The sequence below is a fragment of the Larus michahellis genome, chromosome 16 (assembly GCF_964199755.1).
Source record: "Larus michahellis chromosome 16, bLarMic1.1, whole genome shotgun sequence".
NCBI classification, from domain to species: domain Eukaryota; kingdom Metazoa; phylum Chordata; class Aves; order Charadriiformes; family Laridae; genus Larus; species Larus michahellis.
In genome coordinates, this window is record NC_133911.1 from 6,399,956 (window position 1) to 6,420,995 (window position 21,040).

General features: G+C 48.5%; 2 protein-coding genes across 4 annotated transcripts; one reads left to right on the forward strand and one right to left on the reverse strand.

Moving 5' to 3' along the window:
• Nucleotides 1-396: 396 nt before the first annotated feature.
• Nucleotides 397-7,731, reverse strand: MAD2L2 (mitotic arrest deficient 2 like 2). Of its 2 annotated transcripts, none has more exons than XM_074560801.1 (9): nt 7,643-7,731; nt 4,694-4,745; nt 4,345-4,463; nt 3,724-3,795; nt 2,726-2,826; nt 2,511-2,605; nt 2,317-2,390; nt 1,173-1,265; nt 397-904 (listed from the first exon to the last, which is right to left on the reverse strand). In XM_074560801.1, the coding sequence occupies exons 1-9, from the start codon at nt 7,691-7,693 to the stop codon at nt 863-865; spliced, it is 699 nt and encodes a 232-aa protein (XP_074416902.1). In that variant the 5' UTR covers nt 7,694-7,731; the 3' UTR covers nt 397-862. The 2 variants fall into 2 exon arrangements, with proteins under 2 accessions (XP_074416902.1, XP_074416903.1); XM_074560802.1 differs by lacking the exon at nt 7,643-7,731 and adding an exon at nt 7,032-7,123.
• DRAXIN (dorsal inhibitory axon guidance protein) lies at nt 7,729-20,823 on the forward strand. 2 transcript variants are annotated; one of them, XM_074560799.1, is made up of 7 exons: nt 7,729-7,866; nt 14,407-14,888; nt 16,230-16,417; nt 16,982-17,093; nt 17,449-17,538; nt 17,783-17,872; nt 19,809-20,823. In XM_074560799.1, exons 2-7 carry the CDS (start codon nt 14,429-14,431, stop codon nt 19,919-19,921), a joined length of 1,053 nt encoding a protein of 350 aa, XP_074416900.1. In that variant the 5' UTR covers nt 7,729-7,866; nt 14,407-14,428; the 3' UTR covers nt 19,922-20,823. The 2 variants fall into 2 exon arrangements, with proteins under 2 accessions (XP_074416900.1, XP_074416901.1); XM_074560800.1 differs by lacking the exon at nt 7,729-7,866 and having other exon boundaries at nt 14,297-14,888.
• The last annotated feature ends 217 nt before the right edge of the window (nt 20,824-21,040 follow it).

Consider the following 21,040-nt stretch of genomic DNA (forward strand, 5'->3'; position numbering starts at 1 on the left):
TCAAATTGTCTGAGCAACAAACTCAACTCAAAAACTACAAACCATGTTTTCTACCCCTGTATGCACAGAGCCAATACTAAGGCCTTCCATAAGTGTAGGATTAACGGTGTTTCCCTTGTCTGTTCTGCTAGGAGTTGGACAGCTGGCACGTGTCCTGGCTGGACAGACAAACCACCTTGGTAGTACCACCTGTGGGTGAAAGCTCTCCCATGGAAAGGGGAGAGACCAAGGTTGTTAATGGCCTCTCACAGGAACTGATAGATCCCACATGTTCCAGAAAAGGTGTGGAAAGGTGGTGGAAGCTCCACAGAAAACTCAAAGCTCCATACAAAATAAAAATACTTCCTCACGTAAGGGCAGAGGCTGCTTTGGACAGAACTCAGCCTCATTCAACTGGGGTAAAACTTAATATTTATTGAAGACTAGTTGGGACAGTCACAGTGGACAGAGACTACATAAGGCCTTGCTCACCCTTAGTATGAGTCCATTGCTCTAGAGGAGCACGTAACAGATCGCTGTATATCGCTACTGATGTGCAATGGAGATGCCCTGTTGAGGCGAGAACTGGATTTGTACAAAGCGCTGACTGCACACTGCAGTGGGCAATATCCTGCCCCCAGGGATTCGCTGTAACAAAACCTACACTCACTCTCACACATGAGCGTACAAGGGAACAGGCTCTGGCTCCACATTCCAAGTCAGTTCTATGTACAGTGGTAAGAGCACTTGAAATAAAGAGGCAGCAGCTGCTCTACATTCACCCGGAAGGCCAGCTGAAGAGACGGTTATCACGGTATGGTTTGTGAGATATCTTATTCCACTGGAAGATCAGATGAGGCTTGAAGGCAAGGAAGATTTGAAGTCAGGTGCCTTTGTGGGCTCGCTCTTCTACATACAGCTGCATCTGAAGGAGAAACAAGCATCAGCTCCCTTTGATATGCAGGTAGGTGAATGGGAAAAGAAGTCTGCAACAGGCTAAATGGGAAGAGTTTGTCCCTTCCCCCATAACCAGGTTTCCTATTTTACTCTGAGGAGTCTTGCCCTTGTTTTGATTAGTTGCACAGGCATCTGCAAGACTAAGCTACTGCTCAGCAATATTAAAACTTGCCCTACAGAAAGCGCAGAACTACATGCAGTATCAGCCACCCCTGGGGCCAGAACGCTCTGCTCACCTTTAAGATATCAGATGTCATCGTTTTCAAGGGAATAAGCCGGGGGTCATGCATGTGCACATCTTGTTCGTCAGCGAGGATCCACGGGAAATCCTGTGGGCAGGAACACAAGGTGCTTTGTTTGCAGCGAGGCAGGCGGCCTCTGTAAGGTGAGCTCTGAGCTCTCTTTCTCAGCACTAGGTCAGCGTTAAGTGAACGAGAGCTCTAGTAGCTGAGGGAAGAAACAGGTAACTCAAACCTTTCATAACAGCAAAACTTAACGCTTGCACACTTGGCCTAGACTCGGCATAATTATCTTCAGTTACAGCATCAAACAATGATATTAACGTGCTTTTACTTATTTCAAAGCTGGCATTTCACTTCTTTAGAAGATATACTCTTAGCTGTCCTGAGCCAGCACATTCTATTTGTTACACCAGTATTTAACTGCAACTCCAAAATGCTTAGGGCATGGGTTTCTGTCCTGCCTTGCATGTTTAAAGCTTGACCTACTGTACTACCAGTTTCCATTACGAAGCAGTACAGAGCAAACTTCCCCTTTGAAACAATTTTGTACTTCACTAGCTTGCTGTATTGTGCCTTAAGACACCCAAAATAAGTTGGTTTAGGGAAAAAAGTTTCCCTGTACCTAAGCAAGGATTCTTTAAAAAAAAGTCTCGCTTTAAAAAGCGACCTGCATACACTTCCTGCATGATAAAATCTATTTGTGCACCCAAAGCCCGCTAGTTACTGACTCTTAGTCTTCCTCGCTATTTATAAAGAATCAGCCATCCACACATGGTGGATGTGAAACAAGGGCTTTTTTTGTTAGTGTTACTTGGAGTACCTATTCTATATGCCAGAGCACTTTCAAGTGACTGAGCAGGCATTCCGCGGTAAGAATTGTTACAAACTTCAATTCAGGCATTGAAGCAGCTATTGTCTGCGATTGTGGCTGGTGTGTGGTGAATGTGCTTAGTCACCTCACTAGCGTAAGCCACTTTAACACATGCAAAGCAAAGCTGTGAAGCGCATCATGTGAAGCTAATGTAGGTGTTCAAAATATCTAGTGGCCTTAACCTTAGAGGTGCCAAAACTCTGTAATTTCCAGTCTTTGCTCTGCAGGATCCTCACACACAGTCATGTAACCAAAGGTATCACTCACCTTTATCACCTGGATCTTTTCCATATTCCGCGTGGCAGCCTCCCGTGTGTGAACCAGAACTGTGAAGGTGCAACCTGCAAGAGAAATGGTAGGCTCCAGATCAGGGGACGACTAACAGAAGACGGGACACTACCTGTTATTGTTGCAAGTCATGCAAGGCCGTGCTATTAGGCTGCGTGGACATGTTTGTTTACCCGGGGGATTGTTGTCAAGCACAGCATCGCACACGCTGATCTTCAGGATGAAGGCACGCAGTAACTGCTCCACGTGGGACAGCAGGGACTCCGAACTGTTGAGGAGACAGTTGTTACTGGCATGCAGCAAAGTACAGGGGCCTGGAGCTGCTTCCAGAGCAGCTCTGCAGAGGCAGGTGTTGGATGCCGAGGGTAGGCAGGAATGGAAACTTTACCTAATGGAAAGAAGAGGTGGCTGGGTGATCTCGAACACAAATCTCTCCACAGGGTGGTGCTCTTTATCCAGGATTACAACTACAACTTTCTCCACGTCATTCTGCAAGAACAAAGATTGAAAAATGCCTTCCTTAAAACAAGCTGTCTTCTGCCCCCAGTCTGCTTCATGTACTGCTGATGAAGTGGGAATATGCCGATTTGTTGTGGCTCAGCACTAGCAGTTACCCAAAGCTTGAGCACTGTCAGATTATTATTACCAGTTAGAAAAAAATGCTTTTGCAAAGCCATTTCTTGCTAGATGGTGAACTGATAACTTATTGCTAAGGCCTGGGGAGATGAAGTGCACTAAATAGTACATTTCTTTAGATACTGTTTGGGAACAAAGGAGGAAATGTACAGCTATCTCATTGCATCACTCAGGAATGGACAATGATGAGGAAGTTAAGATATGCTTAGACTGTTGGCAGTACATAGCAGCTTTGTACTACTGCAATGTAAAACCGACCCATTTCCATTCTCTAAACGTGCATTAAGGTTGTCTGTAAAGAGTAGTGAATGCAAAAGTCTGCCAGCATCCTACATCCTGAAAAGTATCATATGGCCATACCTTTCTCTCACAAAACCTAGAGTTCAAACCTACTTTTGCTTGCTGGCTTACAGCAAAGCATTCACCATTCTGCCAGATAAGTGCTTAAACTTAAATGTATTCAAAAGCAGCACGTGAAGTTGACATGTAGGATGACGTAACTGAAAATATATAGCTGTACACACAAGTGCATGTATTAGATGCACCTAAATGCCAATGATCAGCAGTAAGGCTGGGCCTTAAGTGCAAGGAAAGGTTATGGATGTTATTTTTGTTAGTAACTTTATCATCTCACATATTGTGTATGGTAAACTTGTAAATAAATTTTGCAATGAACACAATATTTATGTCTCTTACTTTCCATCAAAACCAACGGCAGTACTTTTGGCCAGGTCCCTGATATGATCTTACCTTCTCAAGCAGCGGCTTTACACAGTGCAGTGTGTCCTGGATGTACTGATTCAGCTCCGGGTGGCAGGACATCTGCAGCAAACACAGTGAATAGTCAGAGCTGTGTCCTGATGCAAACCAGGACAATGCTACACAGGGAGATTAAACAGAAGCACCAACATGTTACAAGGCACTTTGAATCATGCTTCAAATAGAATTTTTCGCCGCTAAAATGCCACTTCAAACCAGTAATTCTTTCATGGAAGGGTTAATTAGCTGAGGCAGATCACTGTACCCACACAGTTCTAGTATATTGGCAATATATACCCACAATAGCATATGGGGAATAGTATATTCCAACCATCTCAACTTCCTAGGAAGCATGCTTTCATGTTACCTTACTGCACATGGCTGGGGAAGCCTTCTACTACTGTTGTCCATGATCTGCTTGTTCCATGAGTACTGCTGTATCCTCAGCTATGAGGCTGTTTTCCCTTTTGACAGGAACTAAGTTCTCTTCAAAAATGAGTTTGCACATTAAAACAAACTCTGGAAGTGATTTACTTTGTTCTGGTGAATGTTGACTGATCCCCGCTATTTTGCTTCTCCACGTGGCTGCCAGCTTCCAGGAAAATCTCCTACCTGGACAGGTACATTGTATTTTTTCCTCTTCTGAAAGATCCCAATAGGGTAAACTTCTCTGACATACAAGATAAGGTGAACAGCCACTTCCAGAAATTCTGAAAGAACATCTGCAACAACTGAAAAACAAAAGTAAAGGATGCTGAAGTGTAGAGGGGGGGAAGCACGCAGAACAATACCATATAGCAATTTTTTTTGAGGTATTTTTCCCTGAATAAATTTCACCTGCTTCCCCTTAGCTGCAGGAAGTTTAGGGGCAGAGCAACCCTCCCATAGCAATTCCACAAAATCATGTGCCAACAGGCAGCCTTGCGAGCATACCAGTTCACAGCGTAGCACAACACATTACCTTGCCCAAAGTTAAGGTCCTGCCGCGTGAGAGTGGTCATCTTTCCCAGAACCTGGAAGTAATCACAAAAAGAATGTCTACCCTCTGGCTCCTGTATTATTAATACAGTCAGCTCATGGAGCCATCCACTGCCCTAGTGCCACTGAGCTCAGACCTCAAAAAACTTTCCTCTGCGCTTAGGCACAAGCATAGGAACACTGCCACGACACATCTGCAGGGCCCACTGCGAAAGGTTTAAACACTCTCCATAACCACCAGGAGGGCATAAATCACCAGTAGTACAAAACCCAAAGACAGTATCATTGCTGTTTTCTGTCCCACACCTCAGATAGATAGAGAGATCACTCATAATTCCTGGTTTTTTTTTAATTGTGTATTATTTAATAAAAAAAAAAGTAGTGAAAAATCTGTCCAGTTCACAGTTCTTCACTGTCTCCCTCCCTTTTTGATGCATTTTGCTGGGACTGGAAAACTCAATTCCCAAGACATAAGGAAGTTTAGACAATCACTTTTTAGTAGTACAAGAAACACTATTATTTTTAAAGCCACACAAATGTTCCCATAACATATTAGCACATACCCCTTTTCTAATCCCTATATCCTATTATAAACACAAGCACTTGTCAGTTTTATGGGTTTATTCTCACAACACCACCGTGAAACATTACTTGTTCCACTAGGATCTGCATCTTCCATTGACACCACACAACACAGGTACTCATCTGCTGTCCCACTACCAACAGCTTCAGAGCATCTCTCTCTCTAGTCCCAAGGAAACCAAACCCTGCACAGCTGCATAATTAACACGGAATCTGTCACACAGAATGGTGGAATATGTTGAGTTGGAAGGGACCCATAAGGATCCTGGAGTCCAACTCCCTGCAGGACTACCTAACACTAAACCATATAACTAAGAGCATCATCCAGACGCTCCTTGAACTCCGACAGGCTTGGTGCTGTGACCACTTCCCTGGGGAGCCTGAAATTTGTGACAAAGGGCAGCACATTAGATGGGCAAACTGAATACCATATGCCGACAATCAAACAGCAGGCACTGGGGATCAACTTTCCAACAGCTTTCCTTATATAGGTGCCTTACGTGCTTTAAGCTACACTGTGCATAATTTTCTACTACAAATTTTAATTTGTTTCATTATTTTGTCCATACTCTTTGCACGCATGCAAACGCTAACCACTAATAGCAGCACCAGTGTTCATAAACTGTGTATGTCTTTAAATGCCTCCAGGCGCACCCTGGCTCCATCAGCACACAGGTGTCTTACACAGACCCCTGATAAGCCACAGGCGTCCAATCAGTTGTTTAGCCACTGATTTTCAAGCTGCTTCAGCTGCAACAAACCATGTTTTTCAGACCTACAAAGAATTCAACCTTCATAAAATAGGGAGCTACTCTCCTCTCCCTTTTTAAATCAGAATCTTACCACTGTATACAAAGGCTCCCTGGAATATTAGTGATCTGCTACATTAGAATTAAGATACTTAGGCATCTCTCTCCCACCTCAGCGGAAGAGACTCACAAGTTTGTACAAAAGATCTATCACAGTAGCATAAAGAAGCTGTGTTTTTAGGGGCTTATGCCCACATCCTCACCTAAACATTCCCCTTCCTTAAACTGAGGCCCCAGTGAGGTAACAGCACACCAAGAGACCCATCCTTAAATGCAGTCACAAGGTCAGGCCTAAGAGCCACACATCTCACACTGCCTCAGCTTCAGGCTTTGCAGTAACTGACTGGAGCGACGCTGCAGCTAACAGCCTTTCATCTGTTCAGTTGAATTTGCCGTCCTAGGTGTCAGTTGCCAGAGAAAGCCGTCCCACGTCCCCACAGCAGACCGCACCGCGGGAAAGCGAGGAGGCATCAGGGAGGAGAAAGCCTGCCCTTCCTTCGGGGTGCTTTCCGGAAGCCAGCAACCCCTTACAGCAGAAATTCCCGAAGGGAAGCAGAGGAGGCAGGGGCCCTACGTCGTTAGTAACCGCCCCCCCCGCCAAGACCGGCCGTGCCTGTTGCCGGGCGCCCGCGCCAGCCCCGAACGGCCAGCCCAGGCCTCGGGCAGCGGCCTGCGCCGCGCCCTGCCCGCCGCGGGGCTCCGGCGGGAGCACCAGGCTGGTTTCTCCAACGACTGTGCAGACGGGAGGACAGACCTCGGCTGTGGGCACAGGGACGCGCTCCTCACCCCACCGCCATCACTTCGGCATTCCCACCGACGCCTCCGAGGCGCTCAGCACCGCTCCCTCCCCGAACGGGGCTCCCCCCGCCCCGGAGCCCCCCCCCCCCCCAGCACAGCCCCCCGTTCCCCCGGTGCCCCCCCGTTCCGTACCGCTCCGCTCCGCACCGACCCCGCCGCCGTCCCTCACGGCCGCACGCGCGGGGGCCGGCCGGCGGCGCGCCCGTGTGACGTCAGGGCGGCGGGCGTCCGCAGCGCCCCCCGGCGGCGGGAGGAGCGGACCGGGGGAGCCGGTCCCTGCCGCCCCCGCGCCCCCCCGGCCGGCGCCCCCCGCCCAGCGGCCGCCCTGCGGCGGGGCCGGGCGTTCGGTGCAGGGAGCGGGGGACGCTAGTCCCCCTGGCCCGCTTTCCCACCCCGTTACCGTAAGGCGGGGGGCGCCGTGCCCGCCCCGCCCCGCCGTGCAGGTGAGCGGGGCGCCGGCCGCCACCCCACCCCACCCCACCCCACCGGGGCCGGGCCGCCCCGCCTTTGTCTCCGTCCTTTGTCTGCCCCGGGCAGGGACCGGGCCAGGGACCGCTCCTGCCACCAGCCCCGCGCACCCTGCGCTCCCGCACCCCTCCTCCTCCTTCGCACCGGGCACCCCCTGCATCCCCCTACAGCATCTCTGCATCCCGCTCCCCCTGCACCCCCCTACAGCACGCCCGCATCCCCCCACAGCACCCCCCGGACCCCTCCGCCCCTCCCATCCCCACCTCCCCCCGCACCATGCACCCCAGTCCCCCGGGATTCCCGGCGTCCCCGGTTCCTCTCCGCATTCCCCCACTGCCTTCCCCCTGTCTCCTCCTCCTCCTCTTCCTCCTCCTCCTCTCGGGTTTGAACACCCCCTGCCCCCCCCGGCAGACCTGCCTCCCCTCCCGCTGCATGCACAGCCGCTGCCCTGCCCTGCCCTGCCTGCCGGGCTCAGCCCAGACCCCGGAGCTGCGGACAGGTAGGCAGCGCTGCCCGCACCGCGCTCACCTTGCGGGGTGAGGGGGGGGCGGGGGTGCGTGTTCCACCGGGCTGATTTCCCTTTGCTTTCGCAGGGACTGGGGAGGAGGGGGGGGGGCACTTTCCCACTTTCTGTGCGCCCCGGAGGAGACAAAGGCCGGTGGGGGACGGGGATCCCCGGTGCTGCCGCCGCCGGGACGCCCCCGGTGCGCGGTGCCTCGGGTCTCGGCGGCATCGCTCGGTGGCAGGAGCCGAGCACCGAGCCTGGACAGCGCCGGTGCCGGTGCCTTCAGCCAGCTATTGTCACCCGTGCCCGGGAGCGGGCTCCAGACTCTCCCGCTCCCGCCGCCGTTCTGCCAGCCGGCTCGCCCTCGGCGCGGCGTGCAGCGCCGTGCACCTTGCAGGGGTGTGCGGTGTGGGACTGGGGGCTTGCGCCCCACCACCCTACTCCAGGTCCCTGCTACTTCAGGGGCTACTGCGAGCTCCCTCCCGAGGTGGCTCCCCCCTTCCCTGGAAGCAGAGTCACCTCGGCCGGAGGCATCGTCCCTCTGTCAGGGAGCTGCTGAGCCCCCCACACCCACCGGGGTACGTCCCGGTGCTGAGCCAGAGCCGCCGCGGAAAGTGGCCGAGGGGTGAAGGAAGCTTTTCCCACCGAGTCATTGTGTTTGCAGAGCCGTGTGCTGCCATGCACGGAGACCCTGTGTACCCGCGCGTTGTTCTTTTCCTCTGTTGATAAAAGTGAGATCTCATTTCTGAATTAAATCAATTTGGCATCCGTTAATGGCTTATTACAGCTAGTAATTCATCATGCAGGATTTAAGTGACATTTATCCAATTCACACCTGAAGTCTTCCGTCAACCAGAGGGTTTAATGGAAATGGGTTTGTATTCCCATATCCTCTCCCTTGCAGGAAGAGGCATTAATCCTACACATTTTGGTTCAAAGTGAGAATGACATGCAAGGAAAAATGTTGAAAGCCACAGCCTAGCCGTTCTGCCAGTCGGGACACATCCACTTCTCCGCCCCAGTGAAGATAGGACCAAATCTGCCCCCATTCTTCCCTGTCACACTGGCGGGTGCTTTCCAGCCGGGTGAGCAATGACCTTTGCTATTGATTGTGTCTCATTTGTCACTAGGCATTGTGCATTAAACTGGAGAGTCTTCTCTGCTGTGCTGACAGCAAGCGACTCTATCTTGGATGCTAATCTCAGGCTCATTGCTATTTTAATCTCATTATTGGGTAGAGTAGACTCTGTTTGATAGCAGGTTGCCTATGATGGCTGTGTCAGCCACTCCGTGAAGTCCCAGGGGGAAGCAGAGCAGAGGGTACTGCATATTCATTCATATGCCCCTCTTCCCCTTGAAGACAGTGACTTGCAGGGCTGCTCCGTCCCTGGGGGATGTTGGTGCTGTACCCCCCGGGCTCGTGCACTGGCATTGAGAGCAGTGAAGCTCTCTGTGCGGGTCAGGACAGGCACAGGAGCAAGGGTGCCATGGCTGTGGCTGAAGGCAAGGGGCATGAAGTGACTTGAAGGATTTGCAAGCTGTCCAGTGTTCATCAGAGCCAGGGTGTTGGAGCTTAGCAGTGACCTAGTGACAGGTACAAAACTGCCACCTTACAAGTCCGGGCTGCAGGAGAGGGTATTTCCTGAGTTGTGCTGTGTGAACAAGCCACTTGTGTCCTCGGTGATTAGGAAGGCAGAGCACAGTTTGTCTGCCCGAACAGAACGCTGAGGGGAAGGGATTGCCTGGGCCAATGGGTCAGCAAAACCAGAGTCCCAGTCCCAGCCCTTCAACTAATGTTAAGTGAGTCACATTTCAGATGGTCACTGGATATCGGTTGCCCCAGGGAGATGCTTTGTGGAGGCACAGGGGCAGCTACAGCTACTGCCCAACCCCCCCTGCAACCCCTAGTCTCTATGTCCTGTCTTTTGTGCCAGTAGTGCAATTAGTGTGTTAGTGAATTTGGCCCTTTCTACAGTGGAGTGCTGTTTAGTGATAGCAGAAAGTGAGAGAAAACAACACAAGCAAAAGGAAAGCAGATGTTTCAAAAGGTGGTGGTGGGATTCAAGTAGCCTAGCCTAAATAGCTGCAGAGCCGAAATGTCTCACACCAAACACAGTCACAAGGGACAAGGAAACTGTGGAGTTAGATAAATATGAAAGGCAAGGTAGGGAGAAAAGGTGATGATGGACACAGGAAACCTAAGAAAGGAGACCGGCAGCTCCAAAGAGGGACCCAAAAGGACTGGAGATCTGTGAGCAGGGGACTCTGCTGCTCTGTCATCCCAAGGATGTCTGGGCCAGCAGCAAAAAAAATATCCTTTACGAAGAAAATGTGGGGGGAAAAAAAAAAAGAAAAAAGAAGGGTGCATATAAGATTACCTGTCTGCTTTTGGGGACCCTAGAAAGCTGGGAGAGATCCCTTTGGAATGGGAAAGTCTTTTGGCAGATTGTATATGAAGCTTCACAGCATTTGCCTCCAGAAACAGAAAAACAGATGGAAAGAGACCCAGCAGGGAAGTGCAATCTCATTTATCTGCACAATGCCATCCTCCTGGCTCCAGCCAGCTCTCTGCATGTCAGCTACCATAGAGCCTACCCCGTCCATTCCGCTCGAGGCCTTCCCAAGCCCATCCATCACCCTATGGCTTCTTATTTACAGGGAGCCTGGCACACAAAGCTGGGTTTATTGTCTATCGCCCCTGCCACACATGCATATACACACAACATCCATGTAGATGCACGTACACTTTGTTTATTGCTGCAGCTTGAGATTGTCTGGAGTCCAGGAAACCTTTACACACTCCTGCCAAAGTCTGAGCTTATCAGAGCCAAAGAGAAATCTGGCCCAGAGTACGTGCTTGGGTCTAGCTTGGTTCAGCCCTTGAGCATACAAACTGCAACATTTGTGGTCTGGGGTGATAAAGAATCTTGATATTGTCTACTTCTCGGTTCAAGAGAAGAATATAAACGAAAAGTTAAAGCTAGGACTGTCAGCTATCATGTTTTAAGTCAGATATGTGAATGACATAAATAATCTGATGTCCCTGCTTTGTCAAATACAACCCAAATGCAGCAGGGGCAGTCTCAGAGCCTATTTCAGAGTGAAAGTGACATAACTGTATTTATAGGGGGCAAACAAACACGCCTGAGTTTCTCTGTACCTACTCAGTCCATGGCTGCCTTGCAGGATTACAAGCAGAGAGCAGAGTAATAGCAATTATATCAGTGAGCCTAGAGACAGAGACTGCTCACAGGGAAAGTTAGTCAAGATGTAAAAAAACCCCCTAATTTCCCTTACATGGTTGTGACTATCCACTACTAACCCAAAATGGATCAGAAATACTGTCTGAGAGGCAGCACTGCAACTCACTCATCAGCCCTGAGCCTGCACCCTGGGTAGCTCTAAGGCCTTATCTTTCCTTTACACATTTTCTTGTTAGTAGGCAGATTTTCTACCTCAAGAGGCAGGTGGCTCATAATCCTGAGGGTATATAAAGGAAGTGCAAGGCATGGGGTGGAGTAAGGAGGATGTAGGTCTGGTGCTGTGAAGAACTACAGGGGCAGCTTAACTTGGCAAGTACTTCATCTATTTCCTTTATTAATATATGAACCCTAAGAAGGGGATGAATTCTGGACTTGTAACATGTGTGTTTGTTTTAGAGCAATGTATGAAAGGCATCTCCTTACAAGACCAAACTTCTTTTTGCCTGGCATATGTCTCAGGGTAGAATTTCACCCTTTACAGAAAAGGTGCATCAGCAGTGCGAGAACATTGCTATCACCTACATTAACAAGCCCAGGGCTGGCACAAACTTCTTTTGTGAGCTGTGGTCCTGACAGGGAAGAGGGTGGAGTTTACTTTGGGGCTCAGACACTGGTGCTCAGAACTAGGGATGCTGTTGTGTCTTCTAGCTGCCTTTTGGAAGCGTGAATTTTACACCTTCTGTAGGGTAAGAAAAATAAAGGAGGTAGGAAGAGGCCCTGAAGTTAAAGATAGATCCTGACATGGAAACAAGTGGTTAAGAGAAGGCTGGGACTTCTGTGCCTCTGGCACAGCAGTGTTGCATTAACCCAAGGCAGCAAAACTTGTCCATGTGCTGTTTCGGTTTGGCAAACAGCTCAGACCTCCCCCGCAACAGTGCGGTACAGGTATTTATCTACATTATTAATGCATGATTCCCAGTGACAGAGTAAGACAGCATGTTAGCCTGCCCTCTCAGCCAGCGCACAGATGAGATAACCCATGTGCTGTAGCTGCACTTTTATCCTGTGTCATGCCAACAAGACAGCTGGGCAACTTAAATAAATACCCCCTACACTTTGAAGCAGACCTTCTGTTTAACTGCCCTGCAGCATTTAGCTGCTTTCTAGCTCCTGCTGAACACCAGAATCTGCAGCTAATGTGTCTGTCAGGTTCACCATCAAAGGGCCCGTGTCTGTGTGAGTGAGATTGGAGACACCTGCCTTGCATTCTCTTTGCACTTGTTCTCTCCTCTTGGCATTTTGCCTACAGATGAAAAGGTAAGATGCTGTTTCCAGCTCTTTGAGTTGTTCCGAGTGATGCCTTGATCCAGCTGGTTTGCTCTGGTTCTTAAAGACAAAATCCTTGGAAAAAACAAGGACCGTGGATGCAGAGCTTGGGTTTTGCTTGGTTGCTGTTTGTTCCATTGGTTTTGAAGCAGGACTTCAAGTGCTTTGTTAATAGATTCAGCTGTTGGTCTAGTTTTCCTTTGTCCCAGACAGCTGCCAATAAAATACTATTTCATAGTGTTATGCCTTCAAATGAGCTACTCAGCACATCCTAAATCCGTCCTCAAGTAGCAGTTTGTTGTCCTTTGTGGCCAGTTTTTCAGACACTGCATTAAAGAGAAGGCTGCTGTGCTGCCTACCTCTTTCCAGGGGAGGTGTGAAGTGAAAATTTACTCCCAGGCTCTGAGCAATAATGGAGATGAATCTTGGAAAGGCAGAATCGGCTGGTGAATGAGTGAGCAGGCTTTTCAGTTAAGAGGATGAAGACATCTCCCTCTAAACACCCCAGATGCTCCATGAGGCTGGGGCCTCAAAACACTCCACATCTGTCTCATAGGTGGAAAGGAAGAGCCAAGGCCTTTCTTAGGGTGTCTCCAGTCATCTCCACAAAAATGCACTGAAATTGGTCTCAAAGGTGTTATCTGCTGCCTTTCACATGTGACAATGGCTGGTCAGGCAGCAAAGCACCTGGAGGAGGGAGTACAAGCCATTGTAATTATGCAGCAAAGTGCTTCACCTGATGAACAAATGGAAACCAAGTGCAACTGGGGGCTGGGGTGTGGGAAGGATGGGGAGGAGGTTGAAGGAAGAGCTGTGGTGTTGTGACAGCATATCTCAAATGCAAACATAGGCCTTGTTTTCTGACCATCAGTGTCACAGGGAACTCTGGCTTTAAGCGTGCCTTCATGCTGCCCAACTTGAGATGGACAGTCTGAGAAAGCTACACGAAAGTGAAAGGCTGCACTGGAAATGCTGAAAATCCCTTTCCTTTTTTCATGGAAAAGTACAGGGGAGAATGACCTAATTAGAGAAGTCTCTGGCTTGTGCAGTGTCTCAAAAAGCCATATCTCATAACACAAACACGGGGATGAAGGAAGACCCTCAAAAATATTACAGTGAAGCAGAATGAATGAGAATAGTGTGCAGCCACTGTGCTGAGGGACTCAGTTTCAGTGTTCTTTGGACTTAAATTACCCCCCCCAGTGACAGCCTCACCTGGTGGGGTGAGGTGAGGTGACCTGCACAGGGTCAAGGAGGGAAAGTGGGACAAGTTAGAGAAAACTCAGTCTGCCTCCCTGCCCCTTGATCTTTAGACCAGCATTCCTTGCTCTCCTGACAGCAGATTTGTTTCTCTGCTATGCTGTGAGGTATCGGCACAAAATTTCCTGGATTTTTTTTTTCTTCCCTTGACCAGTTTCAGCCACCCTGAAGCAGTATGTGTGTGCATGCGCATGTCTCTGTCTTGAGCTGCTCAGGGCTGTTGCTGGTCCTGCGAGGCCACCATCTGCCTCCAGTTCTGTTCATCTTGACATCTTCATTGCAAGGAAACCAGCTGTGAGGAGGGGCCAGTGCCAGCCAGGCCCAGGATGCCAACCTGGCAGCAAACAGCCCTAGCCAGACAGCTGGTGCTGTGCTGGCGGCTCAGGAGCTGTGGCCGGCAGGAGCCAGCCTCCCCAGCCCCTCAGATGGTAGGCTGTGAATGGGAGGGTAGGGGGGCTAGTCGGGAATCAAAGGGAAATGTCCTACTGATTGATGGCCCTCATTTGCACATGAAACTGGGACCTCTCAGCCCTGCAGGCCCTGCACGTGTGCCTCAGCTGCTGTAACCAGGGCTGGGAGAGGAGGAGGAGGTAACCAAGAAGGGAAAAAAATCACTTCCAGCTCTGGACACCATAACTGTTTTCATCGAAGTGTCCTAAGTCTGAATCTTGCTTGCCTTTACAGTTCCTAGAAGCTGGTTGCTTATTTTTTCTTCTTCTCTGTCTTTTTTTTTTTTTAATTGCAGGTGAGGCAGAGCACCCAGGATTATGGCAACTTCTTCCACCTTCTTCTCTTCTCTCCTTTTCCTGTGCATGCTTGTTCTTTCTGACATCAGTCCTGCAGTCTCCCTGGACCCTGGCACAAAGGTCAAAAATGTCCCAGAGAACAACAACCATCTTCAAAACCAAGAGATGTGGCTGCAGCAGCCCAGAAGTGGGCACCACCACAAGCATGGCTTGGCCAAGAAGGAGAGGGTCCATGCCATGACTCCTAGAGGGCAGCCAGCTGTGGAAGAGACCCTCAGAATGGGTAGTGGAGCTCCAGTTGCGGAAGAGTTGGCAGCAGAGGGACAGCCAGCAGCCCTGAAACAGAATAAGGATGTGTTCCTGGGGTTTGAATTCCCATATCCTGAGAGGGAGAACCAGTCCCCTGGGTCTGAGAGAGGAAAGAAGCAGAACCGAGAGCATCGGCGACACAGCCGCAGGGACAGGCTGAAACACCACAGAGGTATTTGAGCTCCAAGGGAAGCTGAGGCTGTTGGGTCAGTGGAAATGAGTGTCACTTGTCTGAGGGCAAGAAGATGCAGCTGTGGTTGAGCCACATGGGTATGTGGAGGGTGTGGGATGTGTGCTTGCTCTGGGGAGAAATCTGCCAAACAAAAGAGGCACAAGAAAAAAGGGGAACTCCAGACCAGAGGTCTCTACTGCTGGCTGCAATTTTGGGAAAATGACCTGGTTTGCCTTACAGGGGCAGCTCTGAAAGTTCCTAGGCCTTGAGGGGTTGTTTTAGGGTGGCCTTCTTTGTTTTTCTGCTTTTTTAGCAAATGGTTCAATTTATGAACAAACATGCCCAAGCCGTGCTCAATCTCTCCACTGACTTCGAAACACGACCAGAACTAGAAATAATACAAAACCCCTACTCTGCTTGAAGATCAGCTTGTTTTGATCAGAGCATGTGTTCTTATACGTTTATGCTGAACTACAAAAAATACAAATTTTGCCTATGTGAAATTGCAGTAATTACTTTAAAATGTTACTTGTTTTTGACTGGGACCTCTTTCCTTTGGGGGTCAAGTTGTGGGTGTGCGTCTCTGTGGTATGGTATGCTCGGTGTGGTGAGTCTTTGGCACAAATTGCCTGGCTTTAATAGAACTAATCTACACTGTTTGACAAGCCGGGTGTCAGTATCCCTGAGTTCCAGCTATCACGCCTCCCTGCGTCAGTAAGAAGAGCTCTATTGTTTTCCCAGGGGACCAACTAATCAACTCACGTTAACCAATATAGAAGAGTATGCAACAAAGCTGGTTTGAAGCAATATTTGTAGACTACAAAATAAACCTTGTTTCTTTGGTTTAACTTAAGGTTTATATTTAAATTAATACTTAGGAAAAGCAGGGATATCTGTGCAGATGTTCTTATTTCAAATTAGGTAGGTCCTGACTTGAGCTAAATTAAAATAACCCACTACTAAAATCAGATAAGAATGTGTTTACAAGTATTTGCAGCAGCTTAATCCATTGGGTTAAAAATGGTAAAACAGGTACATTTTGTACTCTTGAGACCAGAAGAAGGTCTTTGCTTCTTAAGCAAGAGATAGACATATCTTCAAGAAGGTATGATTATGTATGACTTAAGTGTAAAAATCAAGATGCATATACTCTGGACCTGCTCTACCATTTTAATTTAATAGCACATGACTCTGTTTTACACTGGTCTAAACATCAGCTCAGGATGGTAGAACACTGGCCGGTGGCTGGATGAAATCTGAATTCCATTGACTCAAATCTATGGCATACAGAGAGAAAAGGGATGAGAAAGCTAATGCTACTGTACCTGTTGCCCTCTGCAGGGAAGACTCCTGATGCTGGGCCAAGCTCCCTGTACAAGAAACCTGAAAGCTTTGAAGAACAGTTTCAAAACCTCCAGGCAGAGGAAGCTACAAGTCTGACTCCCACCATGCTTCTCATCACTGCACTGGAACTAGCCGTTTCCACAGAGGAGCCTCCTGTTCTTCCAGCCACATCACCACGGTCACAGGTAAAGAGACAGCCGGTAACTGCACTGTACCTCTGATGCAGAGAGAAATCTGCAGCTAAGGTCCAGTTTCCCTTTTTTCTTTTTTTTCTTGCCCCCCCCCCAGCTAGATGTAAGTGCTAGCTTAACATCAAAGCCCTCCCTCAAAAGCAAGAACTCTGTCTTAGACACATCTAAACACACCTTCTTCATAAACATTTCCTTTAGTTGTTTCTCTTCCCTGCCTTACCTCTCCCTTCGCTAGCCATCTTCATTCAGCTTCAAGGATCAGAGAGGCAGTAGGAGCACTTGGGTGAAGAGGCAGCATGTCCTAATGCTCCTTGCTCGCCTTTTGTCCTCACATAGAAGCAGTGGAAATTTCCCTCTTGGCTTCAGCTGCAACAAGGGAAAACTCTTCCCTTTTGAAAATGAGATGCTAAGAATCCCCAGTGGTTGAGACAGGGGTGGAGGGGAGTGGGGAATCATAAAGCCTTTTTAAGGTCTAAAAGCACCAGGAAAATTTACAAAGACTTCAGTGTCACTACAGAAGTGTAATCCGTTGTCTCTTTGGTTTCTTGTGGTTTGCAGGCCCGCCTCAGGCAAGATGGGGATGTGATGCCCACCCTAGATATGGCACTCTTTGACTGGACAGATTATGAGGATCTCAAACCAGAAATGTGGCCATCTGCTAAAAAGAAAGGTGCAAAACCTCCCTGTCCTCTTTCCCAAAAGTTATTCTGTAAGGCTTGTCCCATGGTTAGTGTTCACAGATGTGCTGAAGGATGTGAGATCATAGTGGTGGGGAAAGAGACAAATAAGGATAATGCTGATTGTGTTTTGTGCTCAGTTTCAGAATGTTTCTCATTTTGGATGCATAGTTTGAGGGCAGAGGAAAAATGATAGATGGAGGGTTGAGAAATTGTGAGGAAATTAGACTATGAAGGTTTGGAGTTCAAACTTTTGAAGTTTGAGGCTGTTTTTACCCTGGAACAATATAGTCTCCAAAATAAAAACACTAGCATGAAATTTTCTATCCGCATCTGTTTTTTCTATAGAAAAACGCCGCAGTAAGAGCCCCAACAGTGGAAATGAAACTGTGACAGCTGAAGGAGAGCCATGTGATCATCACCTTGACTGTCTCCCAGGTCAGGATCAGCTTGGTAGAGTCATTTCTCCAAACATGAGATTATTTGAAATCCAGACCAGGTTCTAATATAAGTAGCCTTATATCTAACACTGATAAAGTGGTACGCGGAGGGAAGGGCAGAGGCTTTCTTGGCATGTTGTGGGAACAGATGATGCCTGTACCACGGAGCTGTCATGGGTGTCAGTAGCCCTACAAGGGAAGGGGATAAATGAGCTGTGCTGACCCTTGTTCCTGTGTTGCAGGCTCTTGCTGTGACTTGCGTGAACACCTCTGCAAACCACACAATCGAGGCCTTAACAACAAATGTTATGATGACTGTATGTGCACTGAAGGTGAGTTCAGCTCTTTGCTTTCCCTGTTCCAGCTGGCTTTGTAGGTGGCTGCGTTAACTCAGAATGGTGGCTTGTACATGAAAATAGGAGCCAAACTCTGCTGCTCTTAGCCTTTCCCTGACACTGACTCACAATGTGACTATTGAGTCAACTAGGATATCTTGTTTCCCCTCCTGAAAACAAAAATCCTGATATCCACAAACCTTATGCCTAACATGGCTTTCCTGAGTTAATTTCAACTGAACTTGTAGCAATTTAGTAGGTGTGGGCAGGACACAGACTTTTGTTTCTTAAAACTGTTTCTGAAGAATCCACAGCAGCCCTTAATAGACAGTTGTATTATGAAGATGTTGAAAGGCACTCTTCTAGTCTGAACATGTTCAGGATCAGCTCCAGGCACTGGGACTTGTCTGCCAGAATGAAATTCTGGTTGCCAAGTTTTGTGACCTGCGTTAGGTATCTAGTGACTTTGACCAGGTCATTCACCTACTTTTTACCCAGTTAAACAGACTGCTTCTCTGGGGTTGCAATGTTAAATTATAGTCTTCACCTTGGGTGTGTCGTGTAACACTTGAAGATCCCCATCAGATATGACGTTCTGATAGATTAGCCTAGAAAAGTGTTTCTGCAAGCCTAATGAGGGCTGCCCCTGGCCCTGCTGTATACTTAACCTAGTTATAAGTGTATGCTAAATATGCATCCTCTGTAGCCTTAAAAAGATCCCCAGAGATGTAGGGTCCAGACATGATAGACAAGATGCCTAGATAAGAGCAGAGCTCTGATCCTGTGTGCTCTCCTTCTGGGAGGCCAGCCTGCCCTGGGGGGATTGGTAATGAGGGGCAGAAACCCAACTTCAAGGTAGCGGGTCTCAACGTAGCCCAGGGACATGCACTCCAAAAGGCTGCTCAGTGACCTGTGACATCGGCTGGGTCTCCCGTGTACAAGTACTCACGGACAGTTTATGGGCTGTTTCATTATAAAAGCTATAAATCTTCAGCCTCCCCCACTCTGGGGGTGCTGGCACTGTTGCTATCTGCTGCCTGCTCTGGAAATAAAAAGAGTTGCGGTTTCTAGGATGATCAGATCAGCTCCTGCCAACCCAGATGACCAGGTCCTGGGCTACTGGAAATCAGGCTTTCATGAGAATTATTTACACATAGGCTGTACGCTGTTTGGCCCAACTAGCTACGCACTCTGGTGTAACGAAGTCAGACAACAGACACCAAAAGATAAACCTATCAGTGCCAGAAACCGATGAGTTACCCTGACCAGAGGCTCCCGTTGCCTTCCACTGCCGTGGGAGAATATGTACTGATATTTTTTACAAATGAAATGTCTTTTTTTTCCCCCTTAGTACTCATCAAAACTGTATCACATAGGTTCCTTCAGACCCTGCACTTTGAGCATCCAAAGCAGAGAAACTGAAGGAGATCAGCAGTGAGCTTTGGGTCAGACCTCCCACTTCAAAGTCTCTTCCCTCCTCTCCTGAAGCTTCAGGGAAATAAATAGCAAGGGGAGCTCCCTAGCCATTGCTGCTGCACGTTGAGTCTATAGTAATTTCCCAATGGAGAGATCACTTAGATGGTAATGGGAAGTAATAGGGGGAAACCAAGCAGGGCTTCCATAAAATCACTGGAAACACTCAGGATAATTCATTGGTATTTCAAGAAGCCAGTGAAACCTTCTGCCTGAGCCAGTGAATCCCAAACCAGAACAGTGAGCCAAACAGAACAGCAGTGCCCAGGAAGCAATATGACCTGCCCATGCGAGGCATTTCTCTGCCGCCTAATTTGACACAGTCCAGGCTTCCCAGTACTGGGACTGTCTCCACTGGAGCGGGCTCTGTTAGGAACTGAGGCTGAGAACTAATTGTTTGATGTTACTGCTGTAGTGAGCCCTGGTCCCTCCTGCTCACTTATGCATGTCTTTTCCATAGGGCTGCGCTGTTATGCTAAATTCCACCGGAACCGAAGAGTGACCCGGAGGAAAGGGCGCTGCGTGGAGCCTGAATCGGCCAATGGAGAGCAGGGATCATTCATTAATGTTTAGGGGGGTGGGACTCCTGCCTGGATGGTCAGCTGCTGGGGTCAAGCTGTTTATACCTAGCAATGGGAATTAGAGGAAAAAGTCAAGCAAATGACTGAAGCTGCAGGCTCTGAACATGCCAGGTTCCAAGAAGACTGAGGCTCATGTTAATTATAAATAGAGTGGCCTCAGCCTTTTCAGGACAGCATTCCCCTTCCCTTCCCTCAGCTCATTCCTGCCATTGAGCCAGGTTCCCTCTGCCAGTTAGTAAGAGATGATCCTGACTAACCGTTCTGATGGTCCTGGCAGGAAAAGGCTCTGCAGTTTCATCTCCTCTCAACAGAGGCAACATATTAAAGATCCTTCAAGTCAAAGGGGGTAAAGCTTAAACTTCACCCCTTAACTATTGCTTGAGAAGAAAGGCAGATCCTTAAGGATCAGAGGTTCCTACAGGATAGGAAACTTGTAGCCTCCAGGCAGAATCAAAGATAGGGGAACAGATCAGCAGGAAGCTGGCTGCCTAGATGAGAGGGCAGAGCTGACAGAGCTCTTGTTCTCTCCCTTGTTCACTGCTAGACAGGTATTCCCTAGCCGTTACATACTACCACTTCCTACTTGTCTTCTTTGGGACCATTCCGTCCCACTCCTTCCTTCCTTCCTTTCTTGCTTCCAGAGAACCACCTGGTTTCCGCAAGGATGTAGCAAGATATCCCAGCCTGCGGCTCTCACTCATTTAGTTATGCTGCCGAGTCTGTTATTTTTAATTGTTACTTTTAGAAGCTTTCTGGGGAAGTGATAGTTTTCCTAGTGAGCCAAAAATAAAGTTTTTGGTAACAGGAGATAGGGACAGGCTGTTCCGTTGTAGTAAATCCTGTGACATGTTGCATGTGTGTTTCCATGATATGTAAATAAAGATATGATAGATATCCTTTGTGCAACTCTTCTGCTTCTTTGACTGGACCTAAGGATGTGGCAGGAACCAGAAAGGCCTATGAGGGAGCTGGCCAGCAGGTAGCACTGATGACTTCAGGTAAGCACACAGTGTAATTGTCCCACTTTTGGTAGAAAAAATTTTTACCCAAATGGGGGATCCAAGCTTCCCTGTATACTCACTCAAATTGCAGCTAACAGTCAGTTTCTGCC